At 30.8% G+C, this 13,246-nt stretch overlaps 1 protein-coding gene across 4 annotated transcripts in view; it reads left to right on the top strand.

Moving 5' to 3' along the window:
* The window catches only part of LOC136988223 (heat shock protein beta-1-like), a 165,718-nt gene extending 157,320 nt beyond the window's left edge, over positions 1-8,398 (top strand). The window contains exons 1-4 of one of the 4 annotated variants that reach the window (XM_067286085.1): positions 1,320-1,429; positions 2,064-2,104; positions 4,477-4,858; positions 7,892-8,398. In XM_067286085.1, the coding sequence (XP_067142186.1) occupies positions 4,478-4,858; positions 7,892-8,092 (582 nt within the window). In that variant the 5' untranslated portion in view covers positions 1,320-1,429; positions 2,064-2,104; position 4,477 and the 3' untranslated portion in view covers positions 8,093-8,398. Of the gene's footprint in view, positions 1-1,278; positions 1,430-2,063; positions 2,105-4,461; positions 4,859-7,891 lie in introns of those variants that run through there. The other 3 variants (XM_067286089.1, XM_067286080.1, XM_067286092.1) reach the window with 3 other exon arrangements.
* The last annotated feature ends 4,848 nt before the right edge of the window (positions 8,399-13,246 follow it).

The raw sequence follows: 13,246 nt of genomic DNA, 5'->3' as shown, positions 1-13,246 counted from the left end.
CTGTACACATAATCTTTTTTTCTAAGGGACAACTTTATTGTTTTGTAATTAGTGATGTTTCTAACTAATTTGAATATTAATTTAATAAAATATTTCACTCTCCATGGAGAAATGATAAGAGTTTGCTTACTTAGCTAGAAAATTAGATATCTATTGATTTAGTACATGCTATGTGACTAGAATAATATCTTGCTTTTTCAATAATTTTAGAACATAGAAGTAACTGAATACTTAAGAAACCTTTATTTTCTTATAATATTTTATGATTTTCATACTTAAAGATACTTTATATGCCAAAACTTGTAAATAAATGCAAGCCTGCCATTTAAGAATAGGAATTTATACCATAGCTAATCTATACAGGAGAAGTATTTTGCCTATTTGAACTACTTGTATTTGTACAATTTCTAAATATAAATATATTGGCATTGATGTATTTTACTATACTAAGTCTATGTAAAGTGAGTACCATAGACTTATTATAGAAAAAAAATCCTATCTATGCCAATGAATTTATATTTAGAGATTCTATTTATGTTACTAATTCTATTAACCCAATTTACTCATTATACTATAGTTTAAATTCTGGTCATTAATTAATTAACATAATACAAGATACTTAAGTCATTATATGTGTAAAAAGATACAGTTTTAAACTAATGTCATAATAAGAAAATTATATAAATTTATAGAATGTGACATTTATAAGTTGCTTAATAATGTAATATATGATAGTGTTAACTTGGGATAATTTGATTTATAAATGGAAAAGTGTTTGAATGAGTTTTATAAAATTCAAAAATAGATTGTAGGATGAATTTTTAATTCAAATAATTGAATTTAAATGATACTAATTCAACGTTAGAAGGCCTGAAAACTTTATAATGTATGATACATTTGCCTTCTTAAATACTGGACAGCGGTTGTTATGGGAACTGGATATGCTGAGGAACGTTAACCTCAACATTCAGACAATCAATAATGTCCTCTTTGCTACACCCTACGTCCTACATTTCTAAATCGATCGCCGATAAACTGTCTGCTCATATTTTCCACATATTTTAACCCTGGAGAAGAAGCCGAGTAAAATGATACCAGAAACGCTCAAAAATTAAAAAATAAAATAAATTTAAAATATCCTATTAATAACATAAATATCAATTTATAAAATAATTTACATTTTCCAATAAAGTTTAATTATTAAAAATTTTTTTTAAAAAATTAAATGAATTATGGGAAAATCGTGTATGAAGTTACAATACGTTTTCGAAAAATTTTTAACACGCGTTTGAACCAACAACCAATCAGATAACGACAAACGATGCTAATTGCGCGTGCGCTTTCGCAGTTTGTTAGTAAGAGTTGCTTGGTGTGTCGGTGTTATCACGTATTTGCGGAATTAAAGCCCTCGTAAAGCGTTTCTAACAAGGTACGTCCCGTTCTAACCGTACACATTTATAACTAATTGTGTCTACTACTCTAATATCACATTACAATTAGTAATTATATCTGTAACAAAGTTTATTAATCCATACACTTGAAACTTTTAATGTTAATTAACTATGTTTTCGAGATATAAATACCAATTCTGAGCTTAGTTTTATACTTAGAGAAGTTACTCGCTCTCGTTTTAATTATAAACGACCTCATGCATAGATTCATCGCAAACTTAACTCTAAATGTGTTTTTAAGTTGGTGGTGAGTCTGTGTGTCTGGTCGTTGATTATAATTAGTAATGTAACTAATCTGTCTTATTTTACTACATATCTTATTGTTAGATTGATATAATACTCTCCTGATTCAATAGTAAAGGCTTTTTTTTTTTTTTTGACTTTTTCAATGTTAAATTTAGCAAATTTTTACTTTTTCCAATTATAAAATGATTTGAAATTTTAATTTTCACGGAATGGCACAAAAGAATTAGATGATTGTTACAGTTATATTTTTCCCGTGAAATTAATCATTTAATTTATAATTCTACTGTCATAATTCAATTAAGAATAATGCTTAATCTAGTGTATTATTGTCACTAACAACTAATAATTTTGTATAATTTAATATAGAAGAATTCGACTTTTGCGAATGCAATTCTGCAATTGAATTTGTAAGTTTATTTATTTTTGAAATATTTCAAATAGAACTTTGTGGCAGTTAAATAAGTGAACAATTTATGTATTATTTATTTATATAAATTATATATATATATATATATATATATATATATATATATATCAGAATTGTTCATTTATTTATATTTATGTCATGGTTTTCATTTTATTGAAATGAAATTTGATCAAATTGATGAATAACAAAATCCATTAGTGTGTAATAAAATATTTGACACATAATAGTTCTGTGTATGAATTAAAAAGTTGATTTACAATCCGAAAAAGCAATCTAGACAGAATTTTATCCTAAATAAATATTATACGAAGTTTTATAAATTATAGAACTGTAACACTAATTATAATAGAGTACATTTTGAATTTTATTGTTCAAAATATTTTGATTTTTTTATATTAATATAAGGATACCTTTGATATCTATTATAAAAAAAAAATTATATTTTAAATTACGGAGGAGTTCAGTTTGGTAAAAAAAAAAATATATTGTAAATTTTTCTTAAATTTTTGACGATAACCATTGATCAAATTTCTAATCATAGAAATCTAAACACATTTTAAATTTTGACATAAATTATTCATATACGCTACTAAAATAAATGATTTATCATATTTTGACATATTCAAAGACGTAGTCCAAATGATAAAATGAAATAAAATAATATAAATACTATGAATAAGCATTCCTGTTGTTTTGCTCTATTTTAACAATTACGTAATCTGAATGCCAGTATGTTTCTATCTGTTATAATATAAATCACCATTTTTGTGTTACCTGCATTCAAAATGTGTTTGTTTATGCAGTAGAACCCCCATTACCTGAGGTTCTGCATTATCCAAAGCAAACTTGTAAGTGAATATACCAGTGGTGTGCAGTCTGTGGAAGCGCCACTTCCCTTGTATTTTTTAAAATATAAATTCATATTGTGCGATTATTTTCGTAAACAAATTCTTATGTTTGTTTTGTGTCAATGTATCTATTTTAGAATTAAAGTAAATAAACTGTTTATTTTTGTCATTTCCACTATTTGTTTATAATTTTTATGGAAACACAGCTTCCCTATCATCAAATGTCACTGCAGGCCACTAGAATACACTACTATTCTTATACTGTAATTTGTAAAAGAAAGTTTAAAACAATAACACATATTAAAAAAGGATTTGTTGGTTACCTTTTTGTCGTCTAACGTAAATGCGAGAGAAATCATTCGTATTAAAATAGAACTACAATAATACGCATTTCTATTCTTAAACTATTGTATGTATATTAGCTGTATAATAAATGATGTAAAAAATGTTATGTATGATTAATTTCAATAAGGTATAAAAAGAGTTTAAAAGTAATATACCAATTAATCTTTTATATTCCTAATTTTTAATGTAAAATGATTATGGTTGTCGTTACTATCTGACGTAGCATGTGTCTGCATTACCTCAGATAATTGGAGTTCTACTGTACTAATAATAATAATTTCGATTCGTATACTTCCATTTTTGTTACAAAATACTTATATTAACTATTGTGAATGTTTATAATCTGTGAGTAAAATTCTAACTGCATTATTTAGAAGAAATTTAATAAAATTTTCAATTAAGGTTCATTAAATGAAAAGTAAGAGAGAGAGAAAAACATATATTGTAACGAATTGAAAGTTTAGTTAAAATTATAGCTACCGAAGGCTAAATTTCTTTTCTTGTCAATCGTCAAACTAAGTTGTATAAATAATGTTATAATGACAATGCCTGAAAATATTTGTTTTTATTAAAATACACATTACATTTCTAAAACTTTCTATATTTTTTTAGAAATAAGTGTTAGTAAATTATTAGTTTTATAGACTGTATAATTGCCCCAACAATTTGACATAAACTGGATAAAGCTACTGTAACATGTATAACTACTATTTCAATTGTTTTTAATGTATTTGTGTCAATATTATAATTCATATATTAGTATAAAACTGTGTAACAATGATTTTCTTATCAAAATTATAACTGAAATTCTTATAAAAGATATAAAATATTTTATCTTATCATAGTATATATATGATATGATAATTTAGATTGTTAAGTCAACTGTTGGATTTTTTTAAATCTTAATTATCAAAAATTAAACCAAATTTTTAAAATATTTTATATATTGTCATTTAATTATTTACTAAGAACAGTTTTAATATTGTTTTTATTACAGATTATTTTATTATAATTTATTCAGTTCAATAAACTTTCTTTTTCTAATCCTAATGAAGATAAGATAACCTAGAGTTAAAAACTTGAAGTTGTTAAATTATTATATTAAATTTATTTTAGTATATACATAATCTATATACATATTCAGTTATTTTTCTAACAGGATGGCCCCAGAGAGAAGATTACCAATTCTAAAAACAGATTTTAGTGTTTTGGATCAAGAATTTAGTTCTATTCGAGAAAGATTTGATAACGAGATGAGAAGGATGGAAGACGAGATGAATCGTTTCCGTTCGCAAATGTTAAGTCGTGAACACGAATTCTTTGGTATAAAGTCTCAAAAGCAAGAGGAAGCCACCATCACTCAGTCGTCATCTGTGAGCGGCGAAACAACTCATAGATCAGAAGTTCGCGCATGGTTAGACGGAATGAATTCGCCCCTTATTCAAGATAGTACAAGTGGGAAAATATTAAAACTTCGCTTTGACGTTAGTGAATATCAACCCGAAGAAATCATGGTCAAGACCGTGGATAACAGACTACAGGCGAGTGTTCTATGATTAATATTTTTATTGAATATTAGCCAAATAAAATAATTGAATGGGTTTAAGCTGAAATAATTATAAATTTATCAGATATTAAATAGAAAATTTCGGTGTTGTATCCATTTGTATCCATTATAATTTTGCACATAGATTATACGATCATTAAGAACAATTTCCTGGTATTTAATTTTTTGAATATATATATTTGGATTATGGACTTTTTTCATTATTTTTCATTACTTTCTCTAATCAAAATCTAAGAAATCTTATCTGAACTATATTTTGAACACTTTTTTAAATTTAAAGCTGATATAACATTTTAACTGATTGCTCTAATATAATTTTGAATAATATAATTAAAATATGTATTTGATGATAATTGAACATGTATAAATACTGGATACGCCTTTACTGTACTATTTATTTGAATCTTTAACATTTTCTTGTTTCTGTTTTCTGAGTTATTTTGTTCTACTGTATTCTTTAATTATCTCTTTATTACATGGATAAATTTTAATGTCCATGATAAATCTTACATTTTATTTTTTTAAAATATATTTATATGAGAGATGCGCATACTTTATTAAAATATTTTTAAAATAAATTTTATATAATGCATAACAAATTATGATTATTCGTATTTATTTATTGTATACAAGAATTTCAATATTAGGTAATGTCGACTTTAATTATTCCTTCAACTCAAAGTGCACATTTCTAATAGTTAAGTCTGTTTTCATCTTAAGTTAAAATAGTTTAAATTTAAATATATTGTTACTTATATAATTTTTGAATAAATGCCAATGAACTTGTTCTGATTCAAAGTTATTGGATGAATCCCCAGAAATGTTTTTTTAATAATTGCATCTTTGATGCGTAACTCGTTCCTTTCTGAATTTTATACCTCTTTTTTAATATTTAAGTAAGTTAAGTTTGAACAAATTAATTATTATTATATATATAATTTACAAATTTTTGTTCCGGTTACTTGCTAATTCGGACATTCTGAGTTTGAAATAGTTTAAATAACACTATTAAAAGAATCTGATCTTGACCTGGTTGCCTCTACAAAAGAAATAACTCTGTTACTGTATATCATTTGGGAATTTAAAATAGAAAACAAAAGCCAAGATTATTCTCTGAAAGTTAAATATTTAGAACAACAAATTGATACAATTTTTAATTTTGTTTAATTACCAGGCTTTAAAAATCTTAAATATCAAAATGATCATGGCAAAATCTAGATTTCTTTTTTTTAAAAAAATGTAATAAAGTGACATTGCCAAGTCTTGTTTACAAGAAATTTCAACAATGATCTTGTAATTAAAGCAGCTTAGTAATTCTGCTCTTAAAAATCAGCTGAGTAATTTATTGATGCAAATTCTTTCTATTATACAAAAACTTTTTAAAGTCCTGTTTCGTAAATGGTCTTAGTTGATTCGACCATGACACAAAGAGTATAGTAATAATGACGGATATATGCAGCCATCACCTGTTATTATTTCAAGGTCTTCTGACATAATGCGATCGTGATGAGGTATTAATGATAGTTCGGCAAGATGTATTGAGCAATAAACAAGCAAACTTATCTTACTTGTGTAACTAGCTTCAATCTAGGATCTTTTTGATTACATAAATTATTACCCTGACTAAATTAGTCATAATATCCTGATCTTTTTGTGTGTTCTCTCTGGAATTTTTTTTTCACTTTGTTTTGCTCTTTATAAGTAAATTTTTAATGGTGTTTTATATTGTTTAATTGGAAAAAATAAATGCAGATATCATTTTTACAGTAGTCTGGCTCTGATTTACTCGAGTGAAACTAATGCGAAGAATTTTTATTTTAATCTAACCAATGCTGTCCGGGCAACTTCATAAATTTTTCACAGTCAGCAGCATGGCAGACCACAGTGAGAAAAAATTCATGAATTAATCATTAAATCTTAAGTTTCGTTTATAAATCTGTTTGGTGGAAATAAATGTGCATCGCTTTAAGCCATTAATACTTTAAAATTAGGAATTTTTTTTAACGTTAAAATCAATCTGTCCTATTCATACGTCAAAATAAATTACTGCATGATTTTGATTTTGCTGCAGATTAGTAAAAGAATGTGTTTCCGTTCGGGTAGCTTCGTTTTATTATTATTATTTATTTATTCATTTTCTATACTCATTAAATCCAGAAAATACAACAAGTTTCAGTTGTAAAGGAGTGACGTTGTCACGTGATGAATGATTTCTTTAATGTTCATTCGTTCCGAGAATTTCCGTTGTTTAATATATCTTGTTGAGGAAAAACGAAAATCGATACGCAGTTTCCTTGAATGAAATTGATAGTTAGCTTCCTTTTTAAGAAAGGGGAAAATTTCAAGATTTTATTCATAACTTCTTTTATATAAAATTTAAAATAATAATAATAATAAATACAGAATTTAATAAAATTTAGTAAAATTTAAGATGAATAAACTACAAAATTGTAGTGTAAACATTTCGTATTAGAACTTTTCTTCGTGTTCTTCAGTTCCTTTACCTTTACCCTAAAATATGCGCGTGTAATCTATTAATCTCGTATTTCACGAACTCGTTTTTTGAGATTTGGATCAACCTGTTCGTTTTTGTCTCGATGTAATCCAAGAAACACCCTTGTACATCATTAGGCCAGGAGTTGCAATGCTAAAGTATGACTCAGGAAAGTTTTAAAAGTTGAAGTTTTGGCAAAGATGTCTCGACGTCGTGACCTAAATGCTAACTTCTCCTAGTAAAAAACACGATTCTAAAAATAATATATTTCGTAGGTATTTTAACTTTTAAACATTGCTTTTTTTTCCTCTCATTACTTATTTATACGTGAAAGAATCTCATTCACATACTTTTCTTTTAAACTCTCCTATTTGAAATTTTATAATGTAGGCAGCATGTGATTAATGAAAGTGATTTTCATATTGTTAAATTTGTTAGCTGCGTGTTTAGTCCTTACAGGTGTTAAGTTCCAACGAAATTTTTATTTATGAAAAACTTTTGTTTTTCCTTCAGGTTCAAGCGAAACACGAAGAGAAAACAGACAGCAAGTCAGTTTATCGAGAGTACAATAGGGAATTTCTTCTTCCAAAAGGAACCGATCCAGAACAGATAAAGTCAGCATTATCCAAAGATGGAGTCTTGACAATCGAAGCTCCTCTGCCAGAACCTTTAGAATTTACCAAAGAGCACACTATTGCTATCGCAAAAGAGTAAACAGAATTTGGCTACGTTATTCTAGAATTAGTCACTTCTTTCTGTATGTGGTAATAAGGGTTTTTGCCTTATTTCCTTCCTTTCACATGTTTCTATAGCCTTGACTATTGCACGCGTGTGCTGTATCTCGATACAAACCAAATATTTTGTGATATATATTTTTGATTGTACGTCTTCATAGTAAACAGAATCTGCTGGTAAATATTTTGCGATTTTATATTTATTCGATAAATAAACATATATGGGAAATTAATATGTATTGTGCGTAGCAAAAAAAAAAATTAATAAATTAATTTACACACGTCATATATCGTTTCTTATTTTTAAATGGAACAAATCGTGGAAAATTACAAATTCAAGTAATTTTTAATTTAATTTGTGAACGTTAATAATAATTCATTTGATATGACGTAGCATCTCATAATAAAACGTCATAGATAACTTATCTATGACGCGATAAAAATTGTTCATAATTTCCGTCTTAGTAGGAAGTAATATTCAATTTATTTGTGAGCAGTTAGATTTATCATATATATACATACTTTTCTCCCTTCCAAAATGATAATTTAAAACATTTCTAACGTTCTGTCCTGTATTTTTGGAACATTGTCTCATTAAATACAGCTGTACTGTTTTCACATACAGAATCGCTGTCTCGAGTTACATAGATTCGAAGAGTCGACAAACTAAATGCCTGAATGACTTTTCAACTATTCTAGACATGTAGAACCATCGAGTTACTCCTCTACATCCTGAATTTGATGACGAAGTTCCGTAACGAATGTACGGTACAACTAGTTGTGCTAAATTGGAGAAAGCGCAAGCGCGCAAAGAACACGTGCAAACTTTTAAAAAGTTGATTCCTCTCTTCATCACGAGAGGGCGTTACTTCCGTTCAAACACTAGCGTACTCTATCAAACACTATTGTATTATATTTTCCAAAATGGCGTCGATATGATTGGTTGTCATTATGTTAATTTAAAAACCGAAAATTAGATTAGTCTTAATTTAATGAGAGACTTGGTTAATTTAAAGATATGTAGAATATGAAATAAACTCGAAGTAGCCATATTTGAATAATAAAGGATGCAACATAAATTGTTTTCTTATTTATGTTCGCGATTCAGGAATTTATTATTGATAGCACTTAAATGTCATAATTTACTCCTACTCGTTCTTTTTTACTCCGCTTTGTGGGCACTAACGAGTAAGTTGCCCAATTGTGGGTTCGGCCAGGCTCATAATTGAGCAGCAGGGTGATGAAGAATGGACCATCAACGGTGTAACTAGGGTGGGCATGTGCCCGGATACCAAAATGAATCGGTAGAATTTTTTTCTAATTAACGTTAAATCAAGCACAAGGTGTGAGGTTTACCTCGGGTGCCAAAACTGTTCGGTATGGACCTGCGACTACCCCTTCGAAAATTGCCTGATGGTTTCTCCTTCGTCCGAGTTCGATCCCCGGTCCCCCAGAGTGGGAGGGTAATGTATTTACATATTTAATTCGTGGGCAAAATTCATATAATTTGATTTAAACAGTCGTTCGCCGCTACAGGCTATAAGGCTGGCCTCGATTTTAAGAGAGAGGGTTCTTGAATGACTCCACTGTAGAAATTAAACATCAGTTCAAGAATAAAAGCCCACCTGTGGCTGACGTGAGTGGAGAAAACCATTGAACGCGAAGTCGGTCGCGGTTCACGCCTAAACAACGGTCTGGCGATGTAGCCTATAGTTTTCCGGGTTTTCTTCACGTGTCTTAACACCTAAATAGGGCTAGTTTCTTATAAAAGCCCTCGCACTCGGTAGATCCATGTGTTGCGTTGCCGCGTTCCATCCCAAACCCACCCAAGAATAAGTTTCTTCCACGCCATACGGACTGCAGAGCTTCCTTTGCGCATTTTTTACGTAGGTAAACTCAAATACGAAATATAGTAACATTAAGCAAGTTGTTATAAAACTTAATAAAGAAAATAATTAGCTTCTCCAAATTGTTTAATCGTATCTATATTGGTCACTTACATAGACTTTTTATATACTAAAGACCACCCTATTAGAGAAAGCAGACAGTTCCATTTACCAGGATCTGGAATTATCCGCTATAGTATGGAAATGAGTCTATATTTGAATAAAAAATTGATCAATATATCCACACGTTGCGTTTCTGACTGTAAATAAGATAAAGGAAATGGACTGTGTACGGATATTCATCACAAGTGAGATTTAAATAGGCGAAATTTGTAAGCAAAAAAAATCGATCTGCCGGAGAAGATTGTAGTAACAGCTTTCATTTTCTTCCGGAAGATTACGAGATTGGAGCGAAACACGGAATTTAGAAAAGTCGTCCTTTTAGTTTTTCCACATAAGATGTTGACACCAACGTAAAATTAGAAAATAATCTAAATTGTGTCCTTCATAACACTTCCACATCTCTATCGAAAAAGATGTATCAGGATTTACGATATAAAATTATAGAAAATTCATCACTACATCAAAAATGAGTTGCGTAACTTTACCGCTCTGGGGGACCCGGGATCGAATCCGAACGGGTCGAATAATCCCCAGGAATTTTTCGGGGGGTGGTCCGTTCGGATATGTCGGGCCCCGTCCCTCACCACCCGGTCGCCCCATTGTGGGCCTGGCCGAACCCATAATGGGCCTACTAAAAGAGGCCCTCTTGGTGCCCACAGGGCGGAAAGAGTTAAAAAAAAAAAAAGGATTTACGATATAAAATTATAGAAAATTCATCACTACATCAAAAATGAGTTGCGTAACTTTCCCGGCAAAAAAGTTAAAATTGTGTGTGGTGGTATCTGTTATATAATTTTATTTTTAAAATTTTTTATGCAATTATAAAATGGTCAAAATAATTTTCAGGGTAGAGATAAGTTTTATAAAAAAAAAAAAAAATTGCAAATGCCAATAACAAACAAAATCTTTATTAAGTCCAACCTCACTCCGGATATGACACAAGACCTGCTCCATCTCCCCACCCACTCTTGGTGCGGGGAGATAGAGCGGGTCTTATGCGCACTGCGCAATGCCGTAATACACAAACCAACTTGCAAAATTTCAAAAATGTTCGACAAAAGTCATATGAGTAAGCTCCAAAGCGGGAGAACAAAATCGTGCCCCCCATGTAGATACTAACATCCTTGCACACTGAAAAACTTCCCAGTTTCTTGCATTTCTCGACGCTTCAAGCTTCTGAATTCAAAAAAATGTAAAAATCTTGGAATCATTTTTTTGACCGATCGCCATACTTTTCCTCCGTTATCTATAAAAACCGGAAAAGTAATACAGTATTGCCTTGTACTTCGAATTTAATTCATTCTAGGCGGTCGTTCAAAGTCCAAAGCAATTTTTTCCGTTAGAAATAATGGAAAGTTAATTAATCCATTCCCAGACCCTAACCAATACCAATGCCCACCAGTGGCCGAGTAGATACTAAAGACTGGTAGTTGGTCGTAGGTCCTCGCCTCGCCAACGGATTGACCATGTGGAGTTTTCCAGGTTTTCTTCAACACTTAAATAGAGGATAGTTTTTCATAAAAGACCTCCCGGGAGGCATTTCGCCTTCGGCATCTTAAACATGGCTGCCAGATCCGCCACTCGCGTACCACTTTCATTCTTCGCCATAAGTTCCTTTATCATTTCAATCGTCGATATTCCAACCTATCTCTTAAGCAATGGTCACACCTAGCGATGGAACAAAGAATTTATATTAATGCTTGCTGTGTGGACATAATCATTTCTCTTTGTCATTTTTCTTATAAGAATGGAATAGCGATGAGAACCATTCCATTGGGATAAAAAAAGAAAAATCGAGAGGGAAAAGTGGCAAATATAAAATATAATAAATGATGAATTAAACTTTAAAGACCATCATTTTCTTCTTCTTTCTTTACCCTATGGGTACTTTTTTTTTTAACTCTTTCCGCCCAGTGGGCACTAAGAGGGCCTCTTATAGTAAGCCCATTATGGGTTCGGCCAGGCCCACAATGAGGCGGCCGGGTGGTGAGGGACGGGGACCGACATATTCGGACGGACCACCCCCCGAAAAATTCCTGGGGATTTCTCGACCCGTCCGGATTCGATCCCGGGTCCCCCAGGGTGGCAGGCTGCTAACCTTGACCGCTCGGCCATCCGGCCGCTACCCTATGGGTACTAAGAGGTCTTTCATCTTTAAACATCGTAGGTTCGGCCAAGCCAACAATGGACCCGACATAAACGGGATTCACCACTCATAACAAATTTCTATTGTTAAATTCTGTTGCTAATTCAAGTAACTAAATAAAGTCATTCAAATAAAATACATATTGAGCGGCCGGATGGCCGAGCGGTCAAGGTGGCAGCCTACCGCTCTGGGGGACCCGGGTTCGAATCCGAACGGGTCGAGAAATCCCCAGGAATTTTTCGGGGGGTGGTCCGTTCGGATTTGTCGGGCCCCGTCCCTCACCACCCGGTCGCCCCATTGTGGGCCTGGCCGAACCCATAATGGGCCTACTAAAAGAGGCCTTCTTAGTGCCCACAGGGCGGAAAGAGTTAAAAAAAATAAGAAAAATAAAATACATATTAAAAATTCAAATAGTGAATTTTTAAATAAATTTAAACAGAAAGAATTTAAGAGAAAAGCAACTATTGAAAGATTTTAATTTACATTAAATAACTTATTCTACAATAAATTTATTTATTCCAAACGTCTCCGAAAAATTAATCATGAACGATATACATAATCCCATTCAGTAAACGTAACAAACTTTACAGAAATCAAATTAACTCTTTCCACCCTGTGTGCACTAAGAGTGCCTCTTTTAGAGAGCCCATTACGGGTTCTGTCAAGTCTGCAATGGAGCGATCCCGACATATTCAGACGAACCACCCCGAAAAACTCGTAGGGATTTTCGACTCACTCGGATGATCTCACATCTCCCAAGCGGTAGGCTGCCGCCTTAAAGAAAATGTTTCCCTTAGTGCCCGTAAGGCGGAAAAAGTAATAATAATAATAATATCCATTTGAATTACACTTCGTCAAAATTAAAATAATATTTTAAATATTTATAAAATATTAATTACATTGAATTTTACATTAATAATTAATAAAATTAATTTAGAAATTACATTTTGTTATGCCTGGTTTTTCCCTACAGGTGTCG

The sequence above is a fragment of the Centruroides vittatus genome, unplaced genomic scaffold, assembly GCF_030686945.1.
Source record: "Centruroides vittatus isolate TY-2023 unplaced genomic scaffold, ASM3068694v2 contig_1246, whole genome shotgun sequence".
Lineage (NCBI taxonomy): Eukaryota > Metazoa > Arthropoda > Arachnida > Scorpiones > Buthidae > Centruroides > Centruroides vittatus.
This window is presented reverse-complemented; position numbering and strand designations above follow the sequence as displayed.